At 43.2% G+C, this 18,870-nt stretch overlaps 1 protein-coding gene across 1 annotated transcript in view; it reads right to left on the reverse strand.

The window, feature by feature from the left end:
* Positions 1-18,870, reverse strand: part of AFG2A (AFG2 AAA ATPase homolog A) — a 165,067-nt gene that overhangs the window by 27,952 nt on the left and 118,245 nt on the right. The window contains 1 exon segment of the mRNA XM_066318207.1: positions 4,759-4,923. Coding sequence (XP_066174304.1) covers positions 4,759-4,923 — 165 coding nt within the window.

The raw sequence follows: 18,870 nt of genomic DNA on the forward strand, positions 1-18,870 counted from the left end.
CTATTAGCAAATCATTATCTCACTGAAGGAGAAAATGTTCTTTCCCAGATGAGCTTGCCACGCATAAATTTCAGGGCCAATACTCCCCTCTACACCAAACCCTACATTTGGCATAAATGTGCTGATTGCCAGCCTCACTAGGTCAGAGCACACAGTACTTTATCAGGCCTCAGCTGAGACACAACATGCTGAAAATGCACCCACTCTGGACAGCATCTCTGGAAAACGAGCAACGGGAACCAGATCTTTCTAAAGCGGCTGAAAAGAGCAGGGAGAGGCAGAGGAATGCCCCAAAGTCCTGCTTTCAGCACTGCCACGCCAGTGCCATTCTCAGACATCTCCAGGTGCTCACACTGTCCTCATTCCCAGTCTGCCCAAGCACATTCCGCACGTAGGAGCCTCCTGCGCCACCAGCAGCAGGCAAAATCCCATGGGAAGTCCTGTGTAGTTATTTCCTTTCCGGTGATTCATCTCGTTTATCCCAAACACTAACATTTGGAAAACATTCCCAATGCCAGGTATTTCCTCACCTTCCAGACACCTGTGCCAAACACATCTTTAGCACTGATAAATGTGTGTAGGAAGGAGGTGATCCCATGCTAACCATACTGGATGAAGGCTGAGACTTTTCCTCACCCACCCACACAAAAATGTTCACTTTTCAATGAACGATATAAATTAACAGATCCTCTGCGCCATTCCAAGAGAAACCTTAGAGGTTCATCTAAGGCTCTAATCTTGCTACATTTCAACTTGATGGCGTTCCTCACCTTGAAAATCACATTTCACTGTAATACTTCAGGATTGAATCCACTGTCCTTTATAATGTTAAGCAGAAAGCCTTTTCCTTAAGTCTGGAAGATGTTTTCCTTCATGGAGAGCTAGATATAAAGAAGACAACACATCCTTATTTTCTGAATGTCCTTTTTTCCCCCTGTATCTAAACCCTCTCTCTCTTTTACTGTAGGTGTTCTTTAGTAAAAAGACAAATTTATCTCCAATCTCTTAAAAGGGTCTTTACCCTCCTGTGCACCTATGGCAGAACACATCCTCATTCCTTTGGTACTTAGTATCCTCCTCTGTATGAAACAGATGATTTTGGAGAGATCTGGTTGTTTGGGGATGTTTTTAATTAAAGTTACTAGCTTAAGTATGTCAATATCTGGTAAACAAGAACTCTGCATGTTTTGGAATACATATTTTTAGAGTCAAAGATATATTGAGTTGATTTCAGCTAGTTTGCTGCTGCACAGATCTTTTTGGCATCACATCTGCTCTTATTTGAGCCAGAGCAAACGTTCATCAGCTTGCTTTTCTTCCCTTTCATTTTCTGTGCTCCTGTTGAGAGTTATTGCAAAGTGAGAAAGATATTTTTTACATTAACTGTTCCACTTCGATTCAGAACCAGTGAAAGATTTACAAGTTCCAAGATTCCCGCTCTACTATTGTGTCCTGTAAGCATGGAAACTGATAATACTATAGAAACCATGCCAGCTTTGGCTTCCACCATGACCTGCTTTCCACCAATTTAAAAGCAGCCAGTCCCATTATCTTAGTTTTATAAGCACACTCGTCTGAGGAATATTGTCATCATACCCAGATTATTTAATTTTTTATTACTTCCAACCAACTTTAAACTCAAAATAACTCAACACTTGATTTCAGTTTCTGCCTAAAACCTCCCTCTCTGCCTTTTAAATTGTAACAAAAACATCATCCGACTGCAGCTCAGACAATAAAAGAACATCCCTCATTCTGCTGGGTTTATTTTCCTTTTTATCACATACTTTCTGGAACAAAATATTTCTCCAGTGGGGAAACACTCTCTTCATCCCTTGCTTGTCTAACCCCCAACTGAAAAATGGAGCACCTGAGTTTGTGGAAAGCTCATCTTTCCTAAGGTGAGCTGGCTGTAGCAGCATCACAAAAACAAGCGAGACCCGAAGAACTCACAGTGCTTGTACTTTAAAACATTGCTTTTAAGTACTTCTGTGGTCAGATCTCTAATTATTCCTACTTCAGTGGGAAATGAAACGGATAAAACTTCTCAGCATGAAATACAACAGTGAAAATCCTCTAAGAAAAGCTGTGATCAAACTGTGAACAACCTCAGAGTGCAGCCATTCTAACGATATAAAACCATTAAAAAATGATCAGTTTTATAAAAGTTGGACCTCCTACAATTTTGCCCAAAAATAAAATGCAGCATCCCTGAAGAAGAGCTGAAGCACTGCTGCAGAGCACTACTTCAGAAGGGTCTGGAAATGAAGATTGCACTCAAATTCAAGTATTTCCAGACAGCTGAGGATTTCTTTGACCTAAAAGTTAACTGTACAGACATTGCTCATCTGCTCATCCAATGCCTTGTTTTTTATTAAACTTCACTGACACATGAGAGAAGGAAACTGTAATTTACCCTCATAAATTATCTTCCATCTTCCCTCACATGAAACAGTGGGAAGTAATCGCCCTATTTTGCTATCTTGATGTATCTTTAAAGGTAGTCATTAAAAGAAACGTACATCCAGCAGGTGAACAGAGATAACTGGTCATAAGCGATGACAGGCAAAAATACTCAAGTATCTGATCTGAAAAGGGGCCAAGTTGGAAGCCAGATGCACACTGAACTATCCACTTTCCTGGCTGTTTATTCAGCTCATGTCAGGATGATTCAACGCATCTTTACAAGCAGCTCACTATTCATACACCATCTTCTAGTCACAAAACCAGGCATTTTCCATTTCTTTCTCTGAACAAAGGCTAGAACAGTGGAATGGGAACTTGCCATTCAGCAGCGGAAACTATTTGTAAAGCTGGGAAGCTGGAGACACTGGGAAGAAAAGGCTTTAATGAAACTGGCCACTGTGTGTGCCAACTGTCAAGACTTTATATATTCTTCCAAGGAACCCTGACTGAGGCTTTTTCTGTATTTACTCTTTACATCCCAGTTATTATAATACTTTGCATGATGTAAAAGAACAGAATTCGTGAGAAATGCCATATTAGAAACAGGCAGCTTTTTTTTTTCCCCCCTGCAACCAGTCTGTAGCTATACACTCAATGACCCATTAACTTATTTTTGGATCTGTACAAAGCCAGCACCAAGACATTTGTGACTCATTATCAACCAGGCACTGGAATTCACCACTGATTACACTGAATTCAGCTGATCCAGATCCAAAGGAAATCCCCATATGCTCGGAATTTCTAAAATACAAGCACTGCAGTTGTTGCCTGGTAAGGTGACAGTTGCCATATGCGACAGAGGATATGTTTATATTTATGTTTTGGAGGCTTGTAACTCAGCCACAGGCAGATAAATTCTCCCAAGTTGGGTCACTGTCCCCCAAATATGAGCATAACACTGCTCCAGGTCACTGCTCCAAAACATGGAGGCAGTAGAGCTGTGACAGTTTTCCAGATCAACACTTAAGCCTGAAATCCTTTTTATTGTTGCCTTTTTTTTTTTTTTCTTCATTGTGAGAGCCCACATTCCAGGCAGAAACACGGGCTACACAAACCAGCTCTGCTCACCACACAGCTTCCATTCATTCATTCCTTTTTCCCAGAGTGCAGTCTGCCCTGTGCTGTGCAGGAGGAAAGCTCTTGTGGGTTTGGCTTTGGTGCCTGCAGTCACACAGCTTCACAAAATGACCCCACAGCACACACAGCAGTGCCCTTGCCAGCCAGAGATTATCAGTAGGCAGCACAGCATTTTACAGCCTACCAGTACCTAAGTGACAGCTAAATGAGGAGAAACCTTGCCTGGGAGCACCACTAGTCCTCTGAGAAGGGCCTTCAGTAATCACACAAATCCTCCACAATCACCCAAGACAAAAGTTTAGCTTCTTTGCCTGCCCTTGTTAACAGCACAAAGAGAGATGGGGAGCAAAGGCAAGTACATCACATTTTCCACTCTACTACGGAAAAAAAACAGAAGGTGACTGTAATTAGATGGTGTGATAGTGCAGACACTAGGGCTGGCTACAGCAAGGTGGAAATTCTGGTATTTCATACCTTTCAAGAGCTCAACTTGGCAACCTTATTAACATTCTTCGAATTTTTGAATTAATATAATTACTCTCAATTAATTACAATGAGGAGAGAATGAAATATCCTTTCACGACACACTGACATGAATAATATTCAGGGAGCAGAATGGTGACCACTAATGTACTGATACTTATTATAACTGCCAGGCAGCAGCATCTGAGAAAGTTTCTCCTTCTACCCAGGACAGGAAATAATTGTCTGACATCCACTGTCAGAAGCTCAGTAATAGCAATGAGCTATAAAAATAAGTGCTGCTGTGAGGTCTTGATTACATGGAATAGGAAAATACAAGCTTCAAAATTACTCCCTTGCAATTCCCCTGCAGTGTTTCCTAATTCTGTCTCTCCTCTCTCCTCCTGAGGCTCTCAGTCACAATCCTACATTCAAAAGATTCCCAGAGATGTGGGGAAACTGTGTGGGAAGTCTGGGAGAACTTGCCTCCACCTCCCTCCACTGCTGGCAGCACATCCTTGATGAGGCTGCCTGCAATTGTGTGAAGGCTCACTCTGAAAGAGACCCTTCCCCTGGCACCACTCCTCTGATGGGGACCTTGAAGTAAAAAAGCCCCAGATTCCCAGATTACAAAAGCATGGGAATGTCTGAAATATTCCCTTTCATAATACCCACCAGTACCCTGAGAAAGCTCAAGGGGTATTTGAGTTCAACTTTAAACACCATTTGTGCACTGACTCCAGGAAGTTTTACCTCTGCTCCCGAGTACTTCTGTGTGCACTCCACGAGCTCAGCCAAGCAGACTTCATCAGTGACTGGCATGGACTGGAAATGAAGCTTGAAGATTTCCTTGCGAGTGGCTGCATCTGGCAGCGGCACGTAGATAATTCTGTCTATTCGCCCCGGCCTCAGCAAGGCCTGCAATGAAAGCACCACAGCAAAATTTACAGCACATCAGGGAAGTAAAAAAAAACACAACTCAAAACCAACACCGCCGCCAAATAACCAACAATTTCAGCAAAAGCAAGAACCTGCATGAGAAAAGACAGAAAAGCTACTCAGCTTGTGAAACAGCAGTTTGTGGAAGAAAGGAATCATAAAGGAACCATAGTAATTTCCCTAAAATAATACTTCCAGACTTGTTGCAAGGTGTGCTGGAATGTTAGGGCTTGGCAGAAGGATAGGTGGCAATGGACACATCCCAAGTTCAGATCTTCCACCGAGACAACGAGCAGAGAAAAGAAGGGTTCTGTTGAAGTGAATCTTACATTGTGGATCCATGTTGCTTTATCCTACAATATTAGAGCTGCATATGCTTACAGGTGAACAGGTTACTCTCACAGACTTTTTTATGCAAAATAAGGTAACAACAGAGAGAGGCCAGAGATGGTCAGCTTCATACACGTGTCTGGCTTTGCACTTTGTGTGTTCAGGTTACTCAGATTATACTGGACGTGGGAGGGTGGCAGAACAGAGACAGACAGTGTAAGATGGGACAAGGCCCACAAAGGGCAGCATGGAAGGTTCAGACTGGATGGGAGGAAAAATTTCTAGAAGGAAAGCACAGGCTTGGGGCAGGTTATTGGAGAGGCTGTGGAAACTCTGCCCTTGGGGGTTTTATGGCTCAGCAGAGGAAGCCAAGCTCTCCCTGATGTGGTCTGGTGAAAGCCCTTGTTGTGCAGGAGGGGGACCACTGGGCCTCTGGAAGCTCTCTTCAAGCAGCTTTCTGGACAGGGTCAAAAAGTAAACTTTATCTATATATAAAACAATTATATCCGATATAGAGGAGAAGCCAAGATCTTAAATTTATGAGAAGGGAGGAAGCTCATTTCCCTGTGTTTATAAAAAAATTTCCAAGATTTCTGAAAACCATCTACAGTAAAAAAAAAAAGTAAAAACCCTCCCAGCCTTTCTTACTTGACATTTGGGAAAAAAAAGAAAAGCAAAATACAATAATCTCATGCACAGCGAATGCACATAAATAGCATTAAAACTATTTTTTTAAAAATTGAACAATGTTTATAAGATTCAGCATGCAACCTAAATTGTTTTTATATTATGGTTCTCCCTTGGGTAGACTAGTTTGAGTTCCAGATGACTAGAGATATTGCATGGCTGTCCTGGGCTGTCAGCCAGTAAGACTTTTCCCAGCCTGATCATGTCAGTGAAAGTCATGCTGGAAAAAATAGTAGGAAAGAGCTTTCCTTCCTGCACAGCATTGATCAAGTTAACACCCTTCCTAGAGTTTCTTTAAAAAGACTGTTGTGGTGCTTCAAAGTGGAAAAATGTATCCTGAATGTTAAGAGCTGTCTTGTTATTTTTAAAACAGAACATGCAAATGCTCAGCAGAAAGCACGCTGAGGTGGAAGGCCCTGTGGTGCTACATGGAGCTGTGCAAGGATAGAGCAAGGCTGGCAGCACCACAGGTCCATACCCAGCCCAGCACCCTGTCCCTGAAGCAGCCAGTGCTGGATCTCTACAAAAGACAGCAAAGAAACAAGCTGTCCACTGATATTTGCTCAGCAGACTGTGTTGTTTTCCACAGCACTCCTGAGGAACCCACCCAAGAGCTCAGTTCACTGACAAGATCTCAACCAGCGTATATTTCAGTGTCTAAATCATGTGTGTGTGTCAGGATGTTGCCATTTTTTGCCAACAAACTTGAAAGAGAAATTTGCATATTTCAAGACTAGGCTTGGAGGGAGAGGAATTAGACTGCAATTGTGTTCTGCGTGCTCTTAAGGAAATGCCCATAGCTAATTCTATTATTTAGGAGAAACAAGAAGTGTTCACACTCTTTCAAACCAAGGCAGGTTTTATCAGGACACTCAGATAATTAGAACATTTTCTAGAGCCAGCTTAGCTTCCCACTGATGAATGACCAGGGCCGTGGTGCAGGTGGGACAGGGAAAAGGCTCAGTGCAAATCAGCTGGGAGCAAGCACTCCATTGCCTGGCTCTCAGTTCCAAGACACATAAAGCACAACTGTAGATACAACACAGTGAACATACTTTTTTCTAGTCAGTAACTAAAATCTGCGTTTCCTCCAGTTTGTCTCCAGTGTTTTGTGTTTTACAGATGGTGGTAGTTGAAGGCCCAAGTTTTAAGCAATGCTATCATTCCTTTTTTGCTACAATCAGGCCCAGGGACCTTATCCAAGGTGACCAGATGTGCTGGGAACTGTACAGAAAAAGCACAAGTCAGTCGCAGCAGTGCACGCTAGCTATATCAACACAGACAAAAAGGAGAGAAAATATTCTATAACCTCAGCTTGAGACGAGAGTCAGACTCCCTCCAGCCCCTAGAGACAAAAGCAGATTGAACTGAGAGCTGGTCTCCACCAGCCCTCCCAATGTGGTGACCCTGGAAGACTCTGGGCACAGCCTGACTGCTCCTGGCTCTGCTGCCATCACCTTGGCCCTTGGTAAGCCACCAATCTCCCCCTCTCCATGCTCCTGAGGAGCTAAAATCAGGAGGACAGGGTGAGGAAGGGGCCTGCCTTGACCCATCCAGTGTTCCTGGAGGAGAAAGGCCTGGTGGGGAGCGGTGGGTGGGCTGCAGAGCTGCTGTGCTGCTGGCTGCTCAGAATGCGACAGCAAGTCGAGGCCTTTCTTGTTTGCAGGACATCACACTGCCTTCCCAGGCTTTTGATCTCTGCACACTTCTCACAGAGATGCTTTTCCTTTCTGCCCAAAATAATTCAGAATTCAGAACCAAGCTGCACGCAGAGGATGGCAGTAAGGGAACGAGACATCCCTCGTGATGCTTTTGCTCACTGGAGAGAAATGAACTCTTCTGGGTTGCTTAGGGAACCTGCTAAGGCACGTGATGTGGGCACCTGCAGCACTTCACACCGAAGGCCCAGGTCATGCTAACCAGCAGGGCTGAGGTGGATGGGTGCTGGCACCACCTTTCTCCTCAACACCATTTTTTGTACAGACCCAGAAGCTACTGCTTTTCTCAGTGGGATGATGAGTGATCCCGCCTTCACCACGGGTAGGGCTTTGGAGGGGGCTGCTCCAAGCACACCATGAATTCACGGGCCATTCCAGACGACGGAGCTTCAATCTCGCAACGTGCACTTTGAAAAACGGGGAGGAGAGCAACAAGGACAACCAGGGCACCTCTGGGCTGGGCGCACTGCCATTAGGGGGTGACCCATTGGGAAGGCATGAGAGCAGCTCCACGTCGTGGAGAGGGAGGAGGAGGAGGAGGGATTGAGCAGGAGCAGAGGCAGCAGGGGGAGGGTGAAGAGCTGAAGCAGGGCTGCAGGTCCGGGCAGATGCAGCCGCCGGGAGCGCGAGATGAACCGCTCGCGGCCTGGAGATGCAAACCCGATTTGGAGAGAGGAGCACATAGGAGGTGGGAAGTTGATGGGGCCAAAATTAATTGATGTGCACACAGAGCTACATAATAACTCACTGATGTCAAGATGCGAGGGCTGCATAATTTATGTCGGCCAGGAAGGGCACAAAATTAAGTAACTGGGGTTTTGGTAGAACTCAGAACACTTTGTACTGCTAAGCAATTCTTCTGCAGGTTTATGTGATTTTGTTGTTGTTGTTGTTACCACAACAGTTATGAAAGGGGTCTAACTGCTCATGCATTGAAAGGTTATAGATACAATGCTCCTCCAGGGAACACTAGGCAAGTAGGATAATTGTCATTTAACACAGAGTATCATCAACAGCAGAACCAGAGTTTTTTTAAGGAGAAACTGCTGCCCTTTCAAAAAGAAAAGTCTCTGGTTTTTTTTTTTGTGTGTGATTAAAATAGAGTGTTTCTTTAAAATATATAATTGAAAAAGATAGCTAGGCCAAAAATGTGTGTTTTTTGTGCAATTATGACGACAATTATTTCAGGAAAGAAAACATTAATAGGTAAAGCCTGGAAAATATTTGTGGTTCCTGTTAAGAATGGACCAGATTTAACCTCAGGGCTTTGCTAATTTTCCTCCTCCCATTTCCTTTTTTTTTTTTCCTTAAGCATCTACCTTTAGTTAGCTTTGTCAGAGGATACTTGGCCATTTCAAAAATCACATTGTCAAAGAATGCAGAACTACAACAGTGGCAGAAGCATAACCAGCTGGCGAGCTCTCTATGGGACAGGAAAAAAAAAATTTTCCTGCTGTTATATCTCCACAGCCAGATTTAATTAATCAAAAGCATTCTTAATCACACCTTATAACAAAAACTCACACATTACCTGTGCAAGAGGGTAACCTAACTTTAGCAAGAAGAAATACAACTTAAAAACTCCCAAACAGTAAGTGGCATATTGAGGTGAGTAAGAAAAAGCCAACCAGTTCAGGAGGTAGAGAAACTCTTCTGGAGAATCAATGTTACTGCTTGTTCTCTGCTGCAATCAACCTCCACAAGTAGGAACAGATTTTTAGAGCGAATTTGTTTCCTTTCAAGCAAATTGCTTTTAATGCAAAACCTAAAAAATGCAAGTAAAAGTTTAATTTTGCCTTTGGAGTCCCTTGGGATTAGACCACTGGTGAAAATGAGAGGACTGGGAATAGTCCCTTTGTAACTAAATCCTTCCAATTTAGATTAACAGTTGCTATTTATGAACTGTGGTCATGGCTCCTTCTTACACGGACTCCTCAATATAAGAGATGCTCTGTATCTTGTAACCTCATTGGGTAATGCAGGGGTTTTTTTTGCAGGTGGTTTTGTTTTTACTTTCACCATCACAGTATTTGAACATTTCTAAGCCATTTTGAAGAAACAGAATCATAGAATCAGAGAATGGCCTAGGTTGGAAAGGGCCTTAAAGATCATCCAGTATTAACACCCCTGCCAACTTCCATGAGACCAGGTTGCCCCAAGCCCCATGCAGCCTGGCTTGGAACACTTCCAGGGATGGGGAATCCACAGCTTCTCTGGGAAGCCAGTGCTAGGGCCTCACCACCCTGTCACAGCCCTCCTGCAGCCTGTGCACACAGTAGCTGTTTGTGAGATGCTTTCCATGCTTTTGCCCACATGTCAGGACAGATGTGTTGCAAGTGTGGGAAGTGCTAAGGCCTTCTTGTGCCATCATTTATCTCTGGCAAGAGTGAAGGCAGCTCCAGTCAAGGTGCTTCTCCTACGCTTTTGAGGCTTACCTCAGTGCCTGATGTTTTCATTCTTGCTCTGTGTCAGAGCAGGTCATGCTCCCAGCCCAACAGATCAGGAAGCACCTGGCATTTTTAGGATCTTTGAAAGTTTCAAGTACAGGAAGCTCATCCATCCTGTTTGCTAGAGAGATTAGTGGAGGCTTTTTTGCAACCATAAGTAAATTACCAGAATTAACTGAAGGTGCTGAAGGGAAAAGACACACTGGAGTATTACTATTAAGGACTTAAAAACCATAGTCCAGTCTAGTGGAGAGCTAAATTTTATTCTCCCACAAGGTTTTTACTCCCACTCCATCTGGCACGAGCTGCTTCAGGAGGCAACCTCGAATTCCTCTGTTCCAGGTGACACGCTTATTCACTGTGTCACAAGGCTGGAGTCTTGTAATTACAGGCTCCTGAGTCAAGCGATACTGCTTTGTTCCTGCCAAGAGCCCCTTTCCTCACACTCTTCCACCTCCCCACCTTCCGCCTTCTGTGCCAACGTCTGTCACCACTGTCAGCACATGCCAACATCTCTAACCAGTTCCCCTCTTTGATGACTTTTTTTGCTGGTCACCACCCTTGTATGTCTCCCAAGATCTGTGCAGATTATCCTCTGCTGTCATTACACAACATCTATGATTCCTCTCAGGGTGGAGCAATTTGGTTCCATAACCTATGGTGCATCCACTACTTCACAAAGTGCATTTGCTAACAGAATTTTATCAAATATCATTAGCAACCAGCTCCTAGAAAATGCTGCCGTCTCCTGTGCGAAGGCTTCGCTTTCCACACAGACTTGTAAAAGCCAGACTGCACAGCCCTTCCATGGTGTCAGTCTTGCTCAAGACCCGGAGTGTTGTGCAAGTTGACAAGAAAAGACATGATAGTTTGACAGCAGGTGTTCAGCAGGAACATGCTACTGAGTGGCAGGAGCCCTCTGCTCAGGCATTCAGCAGGAGCACGGATCAAAGGCAGGGAGCAAACACGTGCTTTGATACACTGGCAAACAGCAAACCAACTCCAACTAGGAGACAGCTGAGACGATCCCAGTCCAAAGCAAGATGAAGCGATATGGAGAGTGAACCATCTCCAAAGTAAGAACATGATCTGTCCCTCAGATGCCCCTGCCTGTGTAGCAGCTACTCCCTCTGCTTATCCTCCAGGTATTCATCTTCAGTTAATCTTTTCCCTTCAACCACTAATTCATACCTGTTTCCAGTTTGTCACATCAACAGTGGGAAACCCCTCCATGTAACTCATGTGCCCTCTGGAACTGCTGTCTCTTCTGCTACCCACAGGAGCTAACACCTTCAGGCAGCACTACAGATCAGTCTCTTAGCAATTACAGCAGAACAGTTTACTTTACAGTGTGCAGGAAAATAGTGAATTCATCTTTCCTTACGAAATGAAACCTGGGGAAAGAACTGCCTTGAATCAACTGAAACCACTGTCATCGCCTGCTGGAATGACATGGCCTGCTTCTGCGTGTTTCACAGCAAACCAGTCATTTCCACTAAGGGTGGTGATTTAAAACAGATATGAGCATAACTTCAATAACTACAAATAGGCAATGCTTGAAGTGCTTCAAGAAAGCAAAAATTTCCAGAGTTGATGTGGAAGCATATCGAGCCTCAAATGCCTCTGAGGAAGGCCAAGCTTGGCTTTCCAAACCTGCACAAAGCTGGATGCACAAAATATTCTCACCTTTTTAATCAGACTAACAGCAGTGCCCTGACCACTGCACATCACCATCCTGCCACTGGCAGAATGCAATTGATAGAGCCAGTTCATGGGGAATCATGGAGAAAGGAGACTTGAGGAGACTTGTTCCACTGCAAAGAGACCGTGCAAACACAACTGTGAGGAACAATGTGCTCCTTGGCCCATGCAGACAATACTAGGGCACGTTTTTATCTAGTTTTGTTTCAGATAGGATTAAAATATCTCAAGAAACCAAGTTTGAACCACTTCTCTTGGCAGAAACATCTGCAGGCAGATACTCCACAGCTGCAGAACCAGTATCTCCCTGCTTTTTTTTCCCCATCTGATATTTCAAACAGCTAAATTGGCCAGCTGGCACAAATCACTGCAGTGCTCATTGGGAGCCAAGCTTTGCCCGGGCCCCCATCTACAAAAGTCTAAACCTGTCAGAAACACGGCCCATGTTCAATGCAGTAAAACCAGTCCAAACCCAAGCAACCATGCTGACAGAATTCCAGCTTGGCACCACAGAAATTCAGCTCCAAATTACCTGTGTTCAAGCACACCGAGGCACCACCAGGGAATCAGGCTCTCAATCCTTCCTGCTTTGTCAATATGGCCTCAGAAAAGCAATTTATTCTTCACAATCTGCTCTACCTTCAGGACACTCAACCACACATTTTAAAGCCACAAACCTCCTTTGCAAAGGGGGTGTCAGACACAAGGTTTTGTCCTCTCCTTAAGTCCAGTCTGAGCAGTCTTACCACAATGGCACAGAGGATGTCCCAAGTTTCAGCTGTTTTCCTGCAATTTCGGCAAGAAGCAGGAGCAATCTAGTCCTTTGCCACTTGCTGGGTTCTCACAGTAAGGTTTTAATGTGGAGAAGACACTGGAAGATGCCCACTCCATGCAGCCTCTTCTCTCTCATTTCTAACAAAATCATTTTTAGTAAAGTTAAAATTAAGTGAAGGGAAAAAAACCCCAACCTATCATCAGCTAATAAACAACATAACACACCCTCTTCAGTGTATGTTTACATAAGTGAGTCCTCCATGCTTCCTGTCTAAGAGGTGCAAAACCTCAGGAATGTCAGCTCTTTTTTTCCTTTCCTTTTCGATTTTTCTTTTCTTTTTTTGGTGGAGGGGGTGGGGGTTTAATGAAAGAACCCCTTCAGAAAAAGATAACAATTACATGTAATGGAACCTGGAACCAGACTCTTTTGGCAATTAATCACCCAGGAGCCGTTGCAATCCTGCAGGCTGTTTCTGACAGATTTTGAGAGCTTTACAGGAATCACTAGGATAAGATGTGCCTGGGCTGGCTTCTGACAGGGACCAATCATGTACAAAGTGTATTGCTGGTTTTGAGTTTTGAACTTTTTTTTCGTCGGTATATTCATACACACACACACACATCCACACAGATGTTGCACCCATATATACATTTCCACAGGAGTCTTTCTTTACACACAGGGAACAACTGCAGAACTCATTTGTTGGCCCAGAGGCAAAAAAAGAAAGAAAGAAAAAAAAAAAAGAAAGAAAAAAAGCCTTTTCTTCCTCTCAGCAAAGTAGAGCTATCCATCACTTAACAGAGATACTTCCTGTTTTCAAGCAGTTGGGAAGGCATGACTTCCAACCCAAATACTTGGCTTGGCAAACCATTCTTGTGTTGACAGATGCTTTTATAACCACTTCATTCCACCTGAAGTTTCAATATAAAAAGAGGTGGTTTTCATTGTTGGGGTTTTTTACCTTCCTTTTTTTGTTGTTTTGGTTTGGTTTTGTTTGCTTGTTTGGGTTTTATTGATTTGAGGTTTTTTGGGGTTTTTTTTGTTTGTTTTCTGAGGGGGAGGAAGGGAAAGCAGAAAGGAGAGGAAAGAGAAGGAAAAGGAAGGAAAATACTGCAATTATAACAGCAGGATGACAGAGGTTAGCATAGCTCTGACAGATGTTACCATGTAACCTCAAAATGACATGTTAGAGAAAAAACAAACCACCGAACCTGTTCCTTGTAGGAAAAAGAATTTTGAACTTCTGCCAAAATAGCACAATTCTCCTCAGAAGCTTTTGAACACTGCAACAATGATCTACCACATAATACATTATTTTCCATACATAAGCTTTACCTTTATATTACCAGCGCTCTGACTGATTAAATTACCAGCATAGGATGAGATGTTTTTTTTGAGAGACAGCTTAGCCTCAATTGACAAAAACTGACAGCAGGTCAGCTCCATCAGGACCTGCCTTGTAACAGCTTTTCATCTCCTACTTTCTGTTTTCCTAGGATTCATTCACAGGACATGCTCTGAACACTTCTCAAGGCTGCATACTTCAGTGTGTGACAAGGAGAAGTTAAACTCTGCTGCAGACAAGAAGATGTATTTCTAAAGCTGCATGATCCATTTTATATAACCTTGTGTCATACCAGTTTCTGTACTCCTTACACCTGGTTACTTCAGCGATTACCCTACCACAAAATTCTTCATTACTTTTCCTGGCTTGTGACCAAACTTTACAGACCTGTCTGACAAACTACAGATAAACCAAGTGCAAAAGAAATATTCCTGGAACAAACCAGATATGTGAAAGCAGCTGCTTCTAAAGAAAGAAATCAGCAGAGAGGTAGGCAAAATCAAGAAAACAATTCAGAAACAGCTTCAAAAGGAAATCAATGACTTTCCAACATCACTGCCAGCACTGCGGCTGAAAAAAAAATTTCTGGTTTTCATTATCTGAAAGATCTTATTTTACTACTGTGGTTCTGGAAGACCATTTTGAGCAATAAAGTAGATACTGGTCACAATAACTGTAAGCTAAAGGAAAAGTCATTCAACTCAGAGAGAGAATAAAGCCACGATACAATAAATATCACTCATTTGTACTTGAAATTGGAAACCAAGGTGATTTTGCCTTTTATAGACCCATCTTGAGGCTTATGTTCCAAACAAAGAGGGAGTGAAAAAACCAAATCCTGGTTTAAACCCGTCTCTTTGGAAGACACAGCCCTCCTGCCCTTTCACGGCTAACACATACTGGGTACAACGCAGGTGCCTAGCCCATTTGAGACCAACTAAGGCAAACTTGAGAACACCTGGCAGCCTTGGGGAGAGAGCCAAGAGGCCTTTCTCCCTGCCAAGGGCATAGCTGGTGGCCAGGCAGGAGCCTCCTGGGCAGAACAAACAGCACAGGATGCCAACCATACTTTTCATAAAGGAACAACCAGAAGACACACTATGGGTTTTAACTCACTACTTGATAATGGGAAGAATAGCAGAATGATTGGGTCAGAAAGGACCTTAAAGATCATCTCATTCCAACTCCTCTGCCATGGGTACATGCCTGGACACCAATGAAGCCCTTTTGTCCTTTCAAAAGGTGCATTTTTAGCCCATGTTTAAGTTATAAATTGAGGAGGAAAAGAGAAACAGGTGGGTCAGAAGCCTCTAACCAGCACCTGCAAAGTGATGCTCACACAGCAAAGCGCTATTTGACATAGAACATCTAGCAGCAGATATGCAGCACGAGTCTTTAAGCAGTTAAAGAACTTCCTTGGTCCAAACGAGCAAAAAGACTTTGGAAACAGCCAGATGTGGTCACTGAGGCTGCTGCTGGTGCCGCAGAGCAGGTGACACGGTTCCAGTGACCAAGAAAGAGTGGCTAACACCGAAGAACTGCACGCCCGACTCCAGAATCCCAGATAGCTGCATGCCAGGATATTAATGCAGTCAAGATGCGGCTAATTAAGAACAGCGGTGCACTGGCTGGGTCAGAAGCCAAGACACTCTGCCTGGAGAAAAGGCCCCACAGACATGCCTCCTCTTATTAGTGCAAGCAGACAATCACTGACTTCCTCCACCCGGATGCAGGAAGACAACCTGGTGGTTTTCTCCCTCATACCGGCAGAAACCACTTTGCGTGTTGATCTTAGAGTCTTGTGGGTGGTGCAGAGTTTACATAAATTACAGAGCTCACTGCAGCTGCCAGTTGCAAGCGACAGAGAGAGCTGGAACTCTGGGGTTAAAATACGTCCGTCCTTTCTGCTCATCAAGACTGCAGCGGTGCTGATAGAAGTCCTGGAATCATTCTGCAGGTCTGCCAAGCGTTTATAGCCCCTAGGAGATGTGAAATATCAGAGGAAAACAGTTGGTGCCACTGAACTCACTTTTTTTCCCTACACTGCCAAGAATTCCCTCAAACAAATGCGGGACCCTGCTGATCGTTGTCCATCTGGCTTTCTCCTTGACTGCCCCCCACTTTGTGAAGCCACCTGTGATGTTTCTGGCTCTAAGTATTTCCAGTGGAGGAATTTTGGTCAGCCCCTGTTTCAGGTTCTACAGTCAGCCTGAAGGCATTCCTGCCATGGCAGACAGTCTGGCATCAGATCTGGCTTCATTCTTACCACATATCCTAGATATTTCCATCTTCATTTCTGGATAATTTAGGAGATTAAGTCTTGTTCAACTCCCCGACGAATCTCAGTATTTGTTATAAATTCATTCCATTTAATACCTACTATTTCCCCAAGGCATTTAATTTCAAAAGCTTTCAGACGTCTGTCTGTACCTTTGGTGGATTTCCAGCTTTTACATCCAACTGTTAAGGTGGAAACAGAATTTCAGTGGAAGACTCTTATACTGGAGTTTTAAATTGTGGATTATCAACACCTATATCTTCTTCATGCTGGCCAAATGCAGCTGCTGCTTCATTGATATACTGCACAGCTTCCTTCTGGACATCCTGTTCATACCCATCTTATTGCCATGCAAAGTGAAGATGCCTGGTTTGCATCTTGCTTGTTTTTGCATCACACTATCAGGGCTGAAAATTACTGTGGTTCTCATTAAGTCTATTTCATTTTTAACTCACCTTCTCTTTTTTCTTTTCTTTCCCCCCCTGTCTTTTGCCCATGAGTGTCTGCTGGAAAAAAACCTAGCTGTGGTTTTTGTAAAGTAACATAATGTATGTTCTACCTGAATTCCCTTTTTATCTCCCACTTTTTCCCACTTAAATGAACAGTGGCTCCAAACAGCAGGGGTAAAAGATTGCACCTCTACTTGTCTGCAGGAATGAGTATTCATCCAGTCAAACTGTACCTCCATCAACAAAGCTGCACCTTGACCTAAAGCCTGAATGAACTTCTCTTAACATACTCTCTCATTTCAAGATGCTACAGTACCAGTTCTGAAGAACAGATTCAAATATCTCTAAATCTGTAAGTACAACCTAGACTATAAAACACTGGGGGAGTTGTTGCAAATAAGGGTTTAGTTGAGTTATGGTCAGGATTAAATTTGGTCAAGATATGACCTTCTCTTCTACTGAACTTCAACTCATTCCTTTATCCTGTCTGAAACACCACAGGAAAAGACTTTTCCAGCAACAAAAAAAGCACAGAATCACATTAATTACTATAGTAATTCAGGCCATCTTTAATTTCTGCTCCTCTTTTTTTTTCTCCTTAATTACACTTTTCTAACAACTCCATACTAAAAATTCAGTTACCTTTACCAATTTTTCTCTTTTTTTTGTCATTTTCTGGATCCATATGCATTTACAGCTCTCCCTTTGTGTTGCTTTTCCCTCTCTGCTATAAGCTTTATGATGATCTACTTACAGATTATTTATCTGCCAAGATTGAGAGATCATTGCTCGACTAAGCTATTTAATATTATCATTTCCTTCTCTTCTTGTTAAAAACATTTAGTTCATTTCCTTAGGAAGCCTCCTGAGGTGTAAGCTGCGCTGTTTTCCTATCACCTTTTTAACACTTGTTCATGCTCCTTTGATACAGTAAGCAACGCATCTCATTTCAGACTGCATTTACTTCTAGTATAATTCACAGAAATTGGGTTTTCCCCCTGAAAGGGTCTGTTTGAACAGTTAATTTGCATAATTTCAACAACTTTTACATATATAAACCGACTACAATTTATTAATACTCGGCTGTCTGGAAAGCTGCATTCATGTGCCAGCTATGAAGCTGTTGGGTAGTGAAGCCCACAAGAAGTCATGTTGAGCTCCCGAGGTGAATTTTTTCTTTCAGCTAAGCTTTCTTGTGAAGTGTGTGTTTACTCCCCTTCAGTTTACAGGTGTCCAAATAGCTGTGAGCTCCCCAAGTGAACAAGTCTCTTCTCCTTACGGCATGGAGAGTTTGGAAACCTTAAGCAACTTTAAAGCAAAAAGAAGCTGTTGCCATACATTTTGTCAGCTAACGGAGTAAACAGCTTCTTTCATTTCCATGCTGCTGCCAGTGGCACAGAATCCCTTTCTTCAGCACCTGGGAACTGCAATGTAAAATAGGTAAAATACTCGACTGCCCCATTATTAAAAGAAACTTCGTGCTTTACCGACCAAACTGCAGTGGTGAGTTATTGCTCACTTGCAAGGTGGAAACAGGAAATACCTTCAGTGCTCGTGCTAAGGTCTTCCCGGAATTGAGCAGCGTTTGATCCTGAAAGCTTAAGTGACTTGCTAGGGAGTCGCTTTGAACCACCAGCTTTATCTCGGGCTCTAATCACTGTTCAGGAAGATTCAAACCGTAGTCAATTTAACATAACTATCCGATTACTCCTCCTGACGTACCACTGAAGACAGACAATAGCCCAGTTCAGGATGGGCTCAGGAATGGTGTGCCCAGAGCCTGATGCTGCCCAAGGGCGATGCGGCTTGTAAGGAGACACCCACCTCGGTTTTCCTATTGATCTGGAACTTCCCGAAGCATTTGCAAATTGCAGGAACCGCACTGAGACATTTAAAATTTAAATTACTCTTACTTCACAGGGCCGTCAGTACCCAAAGCTGCCCTCTAACCCAGAGTAAATACGAATTGTCCTTTGAATAGAGACAACTCTTGGGCTCTAGGGTTAGGATTTATCAAAGGAATTTAAGGGAAAAAAATCCTACTTCACGTAGGTACATTTCTAACACAAGAGCTTCACAACTACTGACATTTCCTCCCACGTATTATTTAGCTTTCAAAATTTTATTCATTCTTCAAGTTTCTGAATTCGTAAAGCCATGCTTTGGCTGAAGGCCAGAATATGCACGAGGAAACAG

This window comes from Sylvia atricapilla, chromosome 4 (assembly GCF_009819655.1).
Source record: "Sylvia atricapilla isolate bSylAtr1 chromosome 4, bSylAtr1.pri, whole genome shotgun sequence".
NCBI lineage: Eukaryota > Metazoa > Chordata > Aves > Passeriformes > Sylviidae > Sylvia > Sylvia atricapilla.